This window comes from Ostrinia furnacalis, unplaced genomic scaffold (assembly GCF_004193835.3).
Source record: "Ostrinia furnacalis isolate ACB-3 unplaced genomic scaffold, ASM419383v2 OfSCF1067, whole genome shotgun sequence".
Taxonomy (NCBI): Eukaryota; Metazoa; Arthropoda; class Insecta; order Lepidoptera; family Crambidae; genus Ostrinia; species Ostrinia furnacalis.
In genome coordinates, this window is record NW_021131306.1 from 528,374 (window position 1) to 538,817 (window position 10,444).

At 41.2% G+C, this 10,444-nt stretch overlaps 1 protein-coding gene across 1 annotated transcript; it reads left to right on the plus strand.

The window, feature by feature from the left end:
- Positions 1–360: 360 nt before the first annotated feature.
- On the plus strand, positions 361–6,383 carry LOC114351025 (protein tiptop). Its single transcript, XM_028302061.1, has 2 exons — positions 361–779; positions 1,838–6,383. Exons 1-2 carry the CDS (start codon positions 754–756, stop codon positions 4,857–4,859), a joined length of 3,048 nt encoding a protein of 1,015 aa, XP_028157862.1. The 5' UTR covers positions 361–753; the 3' UTR covers positions 4,860–6,383.
- The last annotated feature ends 4,061 nt before the right edge of the window (positions 6,384–10,444 follow it).

Genomic DNA, 10,444 nt, shown 5'->3' on the forward strand with positions numbered 1-10,444 from the left:
TTCCTTTGTCAAAGCAGGAAATCTGTTCATGATACGCGTAAATCCGTCCCTGTCCCCTGTCTGTCCCGGTGTTGTTAAAAGGACTCGTCTCAACGTTTTGTTAACGCACCATTTCCTTGTCAACGCCGTCAGCCCCGTCCGGCCAATCTTCTAAGCCCCCGAGACTTACATTTCGGACGTATTGTGAGCGAGCGACGAGATAAATGTGTAAACAGAGTCATTAAAATTATATAGCGCCTATTGGCCGTCAAGGTTCTTCTGTACATTTTTCATTGGCGTTAAGACGGTGAGTCAGGTCGCCGAGAGCTCGGCTGTGTCAGTCGGCTGTCATCAGAGCGATCGCCCGTCACTGCACGTCCACCTCGCGCATCGCACGCACGCTTGCATTACGCATCGCACCACCCCTCGAAGCGGAATACGTGTGGCCGTCTCCGTCTGGCGCGTGGATTGGCCTGCTACGCTGGCGGCTGTCTCGCTCTGGCGAGGGGCGTGCGGGGCGGGGGCGCTGCAGGCGGGTCGTAAATCAAGCGGTCTCATTCCACGCGGGACCGTCTCGGCCGCCGCAGGCTCCGCGCACTTCCCTCCCGACCGCCGATCGCGGCGCGTCTTTCGCGACGTGTTTACAATTCCTAAAACTGGGAAGTCACTTGGTTGTCTTTTGAAATTGTGTTCACCTATCTGAGTGTTGTTTGATGGATCCAAGAGTTCTTCGTGGCGCATCGTTTTGGATATATTGAAAAGATTGCGTCCAAAATGATTGTCGAGCCGGACCACGTGAGGTACGTTTGTTTAATCAAGTGTTTTATAGTTTTCGTATCTAATGCGCCGTGTTTCTATTGTTTTCGAATACTGTTGAGTGTAGATTTTACTTTTTACGTAGTTTATTTTCATTGGATTGATACTTTTTTTACTTTTCATCGAAGCGAAGAAGTTTGTAACTTTGTTCTTTTTAGTTTTTACTTACTTTATCTTTTTGATTCCTACTTTTTCCTAAGCTTTCAAAATTTTAAAATACTCTTAACTAGTCTACTGTTGATTTGTCAAATTCATTGCATTAGACTGGTGATCAGCTACCACTTCAAAAAAAATCTTGCTCCAGAAATAAAATTCATTCCAATTGGTTTCAAAATGCAACCAAGTTATTTAAAAGAACTGGTGTGAAATTGGTAGTCTTACTGATCAAACATTTTGACCAAGAATTTGTAAAAATTTCATAACTTTAGTTTAAGTTACTTTGTGTTTATTTCATTCATTTCCATCTACTAACTTTTGTTTAGTGTAAAAATATTTATTTTTATATCAAAGTTCACTATCAATAACAACATTCCTTTGCCGAATCATAAATAATTTGTCGCGTTTTCATCAATTTACGTCGAATTCATTTGTTTGTGATTAATATCTGCATTATTATGAGTAATTGCGATAAACTCGTATCTGTGCCGTGGATTTAATATAATAATCCATCTTCGTATGGTCGTAAACGTTTATTGTTGCCTTTAATGGCCGGTTTATCCTTTTAATTCATGTGTATTACTTTCTGCGTTGTTTATTGCTGGTAATGGCCTGATTTCGAGACGGACAGCGAACGGGGATGAGTCGTAAATAATAACGAAAACATTGTACAACAACAAATCAAACATTAAGTAGGGTAANTAATTATTATTCATTATGACAAAATGTTAATTAGCCCCGAAATAGAAGCTCACGCAAAAAAGGCTATTAAAAGTATGTTTACAGGCAATATGCAAATTTTTTGCCATCTCAAATTGATCGTCTCCTAACAGGAAATTTAGTAAGTGAATTACGTCAATCTAACGTCAGTCGTTTTTGTCCGCAGGGATAGCCCGAGATGTCTGTCTCGGGAGTCGTCGGGCGCGCCGCGGTGTCCCTCCAATGACTCGGTGTACTCGGGCCGCAGCGGGCCGGGGCTCCCGCTGCCCGCCGCGCTGACGGCTGCCCTCCCCGCCGCCCTCCCGGCTGCCCTCCTGCCCCCGCACTCGGCGGCCGTCGCAGCATACCTCGGCGCCGCCGCAGCTGCCGCAGCCCAGCAGAGACTCCTCATGTCCTGTCAGGAGGACCTCACCGACTCCGAACGAGCCGACGCCGTATTAGACTTCAGCACGAAACGCAGCGACTCGCCCCACGACGACGAGGACGCAGACGACGCTGTCAATCTGAGTAAGAATGAAAATGGACCTCTCGACCTTTCAGTTGGCACGAGGAAAAGAGGACCGGAGAATTCTCCGTCACCGGTCCCGACCAGGAAAAGCTCGAGAACCGAGTACAAACCCACGCCTTCGCCGTGGACGACACCAGTCGCGCCGCACTTGCCATACTTTGCTGCCGCAGTTGCTGCAGCCAGCCTGTCTCCCAAAGGAGGCGTGCCAGCAGACTGGAACGGTAAACTCAAACATGGAGCTCCTACACCTAGTGATGCGACTAAGGCCTTAGAGAAGATGAGCGAGCTCAGCAGATTGGGTGGCGAAGAATTATTTAGGTCAGTCCAGAGCGCCGCATTAGGAGCGGGTTTAGCACCCAATGCAGCCGCCAGGCACTCCGCCTGGCAGTCTCACTGGCTAAACAAAGGCGCCGATCAAACTAAAGACGTTCTAAAATGCGTCTGGTGTAAGAAGAGCTTTAATTCTCTAGCAGACTTGACAGTCCATATGAAAGAAGCGAAACACTGTGGCGTTAATGTTCCTGTACCACCATCGGGGGGCGGCCCCATACCACAGTCGTTACAGCCGCCATCTAGCTCACCTTCGACGCCTTCACACAATTCATCATCTTCGAGCAGCTCTTCCAAGCCTAATCAGAGCGATCTGAATATGCTGATCAAGGAAAACATGCCGATTCCTAGGAAGTTAGTTCGTGGCCAAGACGTTTGGCTGGGCAAAGGTGCGGAACAAACTAGGCAGATATTGAAATGCATGTGGTGCGCTGAGAGCTTCAGATCCCTGGCTGAAATGACCAGTCACATGCAGCGAACTCAGCATTATACGAATATTATATCCCAAGAGCAAATAATTTCGTGGAAGTCTTCCGATGAAGCCAAGAACTCAACCTCTGCTGGACCTGGGGCCAACAACGCGGCGCCTCCCACCACGGGCACTAGTAGTCATGTTAGCGCAGTCTTAACTTGTAAGGTTTGCGACCAAGCATTTAGTTCCTTGAAAGAATTGAGTAATCATATGGTTAAGAATTCACATTACAAAGAGCACATAATGCGTTCGATTACTGAGAGTGGCGGCAGGCGTCGACAGACTCGCGAAAAAAGGAAGAAATCACTTCCAGTTAGGAAACTACTCGAACTAGAGAGAGCACAACACGAGTTCAAAAACGGTGAGGGAAACGGCGTTCCCATGGGGAAGCCGATTAGGGATTTTGGGGTGGGTAGTAGGATTACTTGCGAAAAATGCGGTGATAAAATTGAGACTGCGGTGTTCGTTGAACACGTACGACAATGCATAGGCGCGCCAATGTCAAATAGCCAAAGGAATTTTCTGAAGAGCGCACTTCTTTCGAATAATATCATCCCTCCTGACGTGCCCGGGCACATCACGCCGACCGGCCGCGACGGTCGCAAGAGCATTAATGATGAACAGCCTTCTCCCGGTTCTGCTCACCACCGCTCCCCTTCTTCGGTGAACGATTCTTCCCCTAGTTCCAAAGATCCCAACGCTAGCAATGATCAAAGCTCGTCTCCGTCAGTACTCAATGCCATAGAACAATTGATAGAAAAGAGTTTTGACACGCGATCGCGACATTCTGTCCCCGGAATGCCCGGTGGGGCGGCTCATGCACCCATCGGCTCTAGTATTCTGAAAAGATTAGGAATAGATGAGAGTGTAGACTATACAAAGCCGCTGGTAGACCAGCAAACGATGAACATGCTGAGGAACTATCATCATCAGCAGGGCTACGGTCGCAGAGAGCGCAGTGGCAGCGAATCTAGCTCCATGTCTGAACGTGGCGGCAGCAGAGTTGAATCCCTCACTCCCGATAGAAAGTTAGATGCTTATCACATGACGCCTCGTACCACCCCTGACACTCGCGGTTCTCAAACTCCCGCTTCAGAAGATCGTCCTACCGAAATTCGAATAAAGAAAGAAGTTACTGAAGATGAGGAGCGTGAGAATGGCGTGGATCTGAGCAGTCAGCCAGTCCGTGTTAAAACTGAGGTCGATGAGGAGGAGGAGCCTCCCCGGCCGGGCAGTTCAACTGAAGACGATATCAAACCGGTCGCCAAACGCGAAAGCGAAGGGCCCAGCCCCGCTGCTAGTCCTCGCAGTCCAGCCAGCGACCGCTCTGGTCATACTCCTGGGGCTGATAGAAAGCCGCCATCTAGCTTGGGTGCGCTCTCGTCTATGTTCGACAACTTAGCTGGTGGGGGTTCGGGAAACGAGCCTAGTTCGTCGCGTCGCAGCGGCAGCCATCCCCTGGCTGCCCTGCAGAAGTTATGCGACAAAACTGAAACTAACCCATCTCGTGCGCCCGCGCCGGCTCCGTCCCCGGCCGGCCCTCCCAGTATTCTGACCTTCAGTTGGGCTTGCAACGACGCTGTCGTCACAGATTCCATCATGAAGTGCGCTCTGTGCGACACTCCCTTCATATCCAAAGGTGCATATCGACACCATCTCTCCAAAATGCATTTCGTCAAGGATGGGGCGCTGCCGGAGCCGGTGCCCATGAAGGCCCCGCCGGCCGCCGCGTCGCCTGGCACCCACAAGAGCGGCGGCTCCAACGCTGCTTCCCCTCAGGACCCCAGGAGCCCCTCGCAATCTTTCGATGAGAGTCCCCACTCCAAGTTTTTGAAGTATACGGAACTAGCGAAGCAGCTTTCCAGTAAATACGTGTAGACTGTACATAGGGTCTGACGGGCCATCAGTTGTGATGATACCATATCCTGCTACGTTAACCTTGCTAGGGTTAGGTCGTGCCGACGACAAGTATTTCGAAACTCTTTGCCAATTTAATTATTTAGGTAATTATTGTTAGAGTTCACCGCATAGTTCGGTTAGTGTAATTAACGACTAGCGATTTAAGTATACGCCAAACGTCTTACGTTCGTTTAGATGTAAGAGAATATTTTCAAAATATTGCCTTTAGGTCGATTACGGTTGCTGGTGGCCGGAGAGGCCACGCTTTTCTTCCACACTACGTTATTCCATTTCGATAATTGTAAATATAAGTCACATTAAGTCATAAAAGTTCGATTCGATCTCTTGTAAATGTATATTTTTTGCTAATATTCTAAAAATGGATAATTTCGTATTTTGAATTGCAATTGCCTTTTGCATGTGGTCGAGGAGACCGACGTCGCGTTGTCGTTCTTTCAGTATTTTTTTAAAAATCGTTGCAATATCTTTTTTTTGTGTTACTTAATTTTTTATGTAAATCAGAGTTAGGATTAATGTGGTCTTTAGTTTATTTTATGTATATTTTGAAGTGTTCTTGTTTTTTGGAGAGATCCGTCGATGCCGCAATCTCGGAGATCCAATCTCATTCATTTTGTTCGTGTTGTAAATATGACATAGAACGTGTAGGGTTGGACTGGATCTGTCAGCTGTCAGTCGGTAGTATCGCCATTGTCACTTACGCTATCCTCGGTGTGAAGGACAGTTTTATAATTTGACAGACACTGACAGATTCAGTTGAACGCTACAAACAATCTCTTTAGTGTAAATTTTGCTCTAGGTACGCTCTCAATGCGAGATTGCTATTTATTATTTAGTATTAAGTACATAATGTTAGGAGACCTACGTCTGTGACACTTGTATACCATTATACCCGCATTATTGATTGGTTGAGAAACCAATTATATATTTAAAAAGTGATACGTTATACAGTTTTTTCTTTGAAAGGATTGACTACATTGTATACGTTTAGAACCTTCAGAATTATTGAGAGATATCTTCCAATGTAACATCAGATATACGAAGTGTATATACGGTACATACGAGTGAAAAGCTCTTTTATATTTAATAAAAAAATATTGTAAACTGTGTAATGTAAGTGTCGAGAGATACGATGTAAATTGATAGTTTGAGACGATGTAGTTTCCTTTATAAAATCATTCATAAAGTTCCAAACAAGACAGAAGTACAACACTATTTTTAATATGATTACTAAGCAGTACTATCTTACGCCCTTCCCTTACTACGTAGTCTCAAATTACCAGTGACTTAAATCAAAAATTTTAAATCTTAAAACTATCATTTTAACGATAATAATAAAACATACGACAAATATTATGTATACGCTAACTCTGATGAGAGATTTTTGCTCATTCTTTAATAAAAAAGGTGTTGAAATATTGATTTTACCAAATTTAATAATCTTATTTAATATTTTATGTTGTATTTCAAAATGCAATTAAAAGCTCAAAGAAATATATATGTTACATACATTACATGATTATTTTATTTAATAAAACCCCTACTAAATCTGCACACACATCTAAAAAGTTACAGACACACACGCACACACTCACTCAGACTAATGATGCAAACTGGATATAAAAGTATCCAATAACATTATTATAAGTTACAATATTTTATTAATGAGATCTATGAAAGTACACTGAAAACAATAACAGATGTTGAAGGTTGTTACATTATGGAGTAGTGCATGGTGCGTCATGTTCTACGGCACCCGGGTTCGATACCCCGCCGATGTTTTGGTTTGCTGGAAGAAGCAACATTTCGACAAGAAATATTTCTTCGTAAAATACGTTATTTATAAGAAAGATCTACGAGAAACGCTTGATAAGCTGGTATAATATTGATTGATATTAATTTTAATCAAGATCTCAGTAATGCATATTATTATTATGTAAGTAACTACTCGTACGTACCTACAACTAGCATAAAATAGGATCACAAATTTTTCCACATAGTTTTACAGAAGATGCCCTTCGCCTACAGTAAAAGCTCTACTTTTTCACATAGTTCTTTCTTTTATGTACCTTTGATTACAAAAAACTTCGAATCAAAATATTCTCAGCAACTGACATCGACACATAGAAACAGAATTAGTTAAATCTAGATCACTTAGGCTGAGTTGCACCACCTAATTTTGACCGTAAGTTTAACGATAACGGATGTTTTTTGTATGGAGTTTGACAGATTTCTGACGTTTGTCAAAGTTAAAGTAAGATGGTGCAACCCAGCCATAGAGACCAAATAGATTTTTTAATAACCCTAAAGAAAATATAGCATAATTTAATCACCTCAACACCCCAAACGAGGGTAGATCAACAAAACACGAACAATAACATTAGACAAGCGCCGCGGCCGCGAAATATCACTAAGCATTAATTAAGATAACCTTTGTTCCTTCACGTCCCGAATCAGTCAACGGGACGTCTTAACTCCGCTTGTCAGGGCTGTCAATTGGGCTCTTAAATATAATTCGCTATTTTTAACTACCTACAATAAATAGAAGTCATAAAAAACTAATTTATTTTTGTAAATAATCTTTTAAAAAGCACTTTTACACGTCCCAGTATTAACCCTACCACTGCTTCGGGACAATAAATGGGCCAGTGCTGATGATTGAATTGATTGAATGATTCAATTTAAATTACCGTCTCCATGTTTGCATATGATACGAATAATCTCAGAATTTATAAGGACTTTGACAATGTGTAGTAATACCTAATTCAATAAAATTGTTTTAGTATATTATATTAATCACAGATTTAATACTCTTCAGTGTATTTAGATTGATACTCGAGTTTGGTTGCATTATAAGCCTAAGCCTAACCCCCGGTAGGATACTAAAGTAAGAGTAAATCAACTTTCAAGTACATTAAGAACAACTTTGGCTTACTAATGCCAAATCAATTTAGGACTTATATTATTCTGAATTCAGAAACGAAAGTAGGCTTGATTTCGTACTTAAGCATTAAAATTGCAATTCAGAAAACAGGTGTTAGATTATTATTTCTAGAACGACTACCTTCAAAAACAGATTTAAGCCTATAGACGGTCTGAGTACTCAGACGCATCCTATTATAGCCCATTACTGTATCTTCGACACTGCATGGAGGTGTCAGCCTCGATTAAGAAACCTGCCTAATCTAGTTCCCCAAGCCCTGCACCACCGCTATAGGTAATTTAGCATCGGGCAACCCTAACGAAACCCCGCTTCAATCACGATAATGACGTCATCCGTCGGCGTTTACGCACTCCGACGACACAACACCGCGTAGCCGCTACATCTCTGGTTTAGTTCAGTTCAGGGTAAGTGATGAAGGAGTGAATCGGCAATGTACACGCAGCGACGGGTTCGGAAGTTTGATGGACAAGACGTCACTCAAAGCAACCCTCAAACGGGTCAGGTGGTGGAAATACACGGGTGGGTATTGCGTAAGCGACTTTGTTAAAATAATTAAGAGTACTGATTGGATTTACTTTTATTGTTTATTTGTATCTACGCAGAATGGCTTGTATTTTATAAGATGTGTCTTTTTTGCAATTTGGTCTTTCTAAAGCTCTTCAATAGCTGTTTGTTTGTCATTTTTTATTAATTAGAANAATATGATTACTAAGCAGTACTATCTTACGCCCTTCCCTTACTACGTAGTCTCAAATTACCAGTGACTTAAATCAAAAATTTTAAATCTTAAAACTATCATTTTAACGATAAACATACGACAAATATTATGTATACGCTAACTCTGATGAGAGATTTTTGCTCATTCTTTAATAAAAAAGGTGTTGAAATATTGATTTTACCAAATTTAATAATCTTATTTAATATTTTATGTTGTATTTCAAAATGCAATTAAAAGCTCAAAGAAATATATATGTTACATACATTACATGATTATTTTATTTAATAAAACCCTTACTAAATCTGCACACATCACAACTGAATTGGACCTTAAAAGTTACACACATAAATACACACACACACACACCACAAATCATTCTATATTGAAATCTAAGAAAATCACACGGAAGACAAAAAAGAGCCTTACTGTATAGTTGTTGCAATTCACGAAGGCGAGTGAGCTTTACATGTGTGTGGCACGCTGCTGTTCGTTGTTCAAATGTTTTGATAGACTATGTGCGTACACGTACACACACAAGTAAAACTCACTTGCCTTCGTGAGTTGCATTACGTGATGCGTCGTGCCCTGCGGCCTCCGGGTTCGATACCCCGCCAATCGTTAGGATTGCTGGAAGAATCTACAATTTGACAAGAAATATTTCTTTGTAAAAATAGGCAAATATCATTATTGATAAGAAAGATCTACGAGAAACGCTTGATAAGCTGATAATATTATAATATTGATTGATTGATATTAATTCTAATCAAGATCTCAGTAAAGCAGTAACCCATAAGTGCCTACTCGTACGTATAACTAGCATAATACAAGTTCTCTAATTTAACATAGTTTCTTCAATAAAAACCCTTCGCCTACAGTACAAGCTCTACTTTTTCACATGGTTCTTTCTTTTTACCTTTGCCATTTTTAATTAATAAAACTTCGAATCAAATATTCTCAGCAACTGACTTCGACTTCTACATAGAAACAGTATCAGCTAAATCTAGATCAGTTAAAAAACTAAGTAATAGATTTTTTAATCACCCTAAAGAAAATATCGCATAATTTAATCACCTCAACACCCCAAACGAGGGTAGATCAACAAAACACGAACAATAATATTTGACAAGCGCCGCGGCCGCGAAATATCACTAAGCATTAATTAAACTAACCTTTGTTCCTTCACGTCCCGAATCAGTCAACGGGACGTCTTAACTCCGCTTGTCAGGGCTGTCTATTGGCCCCTTAAATATAATTCGCAATTTTTAACTACATACTGATATAAATAAAACTAAAAAAAACTCAAATTATAACTCATTTATTTTTGCAAATAGGCTTTTAAAAAGCACTTTTACACGTCCCAGTATTAACCCTACCACTGCTCCGGGACAGTAAATGGGCCAGTGCTGATGATTGAATTGATTCAATTTAAATTACCGTCTCTATGTTTGCATATGATACGAGTAATCTCAGAATGTGTAGTACCTAATTCAATAATATTGTTTTAATTTCTATTTATTTTTCTATTATATTTTTAGTTTAATAATAGATTTAATACTCTTCAAGTTTGGTTTCTTTATAGCCTAACCCCCGGTTTATGAATAATGAAGTAAGAGTAAATCAACTTTGAGATTCTTTGAGAACAACTTTGGTTTACTGATGCCAAATCAATTTAGGACTTATATTATTCTGAATTCAGAAACGAAAGTAGGCTTGATTTCATACTTAAGCATTAAAATTTCAATTCAGATCCCAGGGGTTAGATTTTAATTCTAGAACGACTACCCTCAAAAAATGGATTTAAGCTTATAAATCGGTCTGAGTACTCAGACGCATACTATTACCACACTATTACGAGCCATTACTGCATGGAGTGTCAGCCTCGAT

What these genes read in the sequence shown, in the direction of transcription:
- LOC114351025 (XM_028302061.1), top strand. Translation starts at nt 754, where the DNA reads ATGATTGTCGAGCCGGACCACGTGAG. An exon ending in GTCGAGCCGGACCACGTGAG is followed by an intron (nt 780 to 1,837) that starts GTACGTTTGTTT and finishes TTTTGTCCGCAG; the next exon opens with GGATAGCCCGAGATGTCTGT.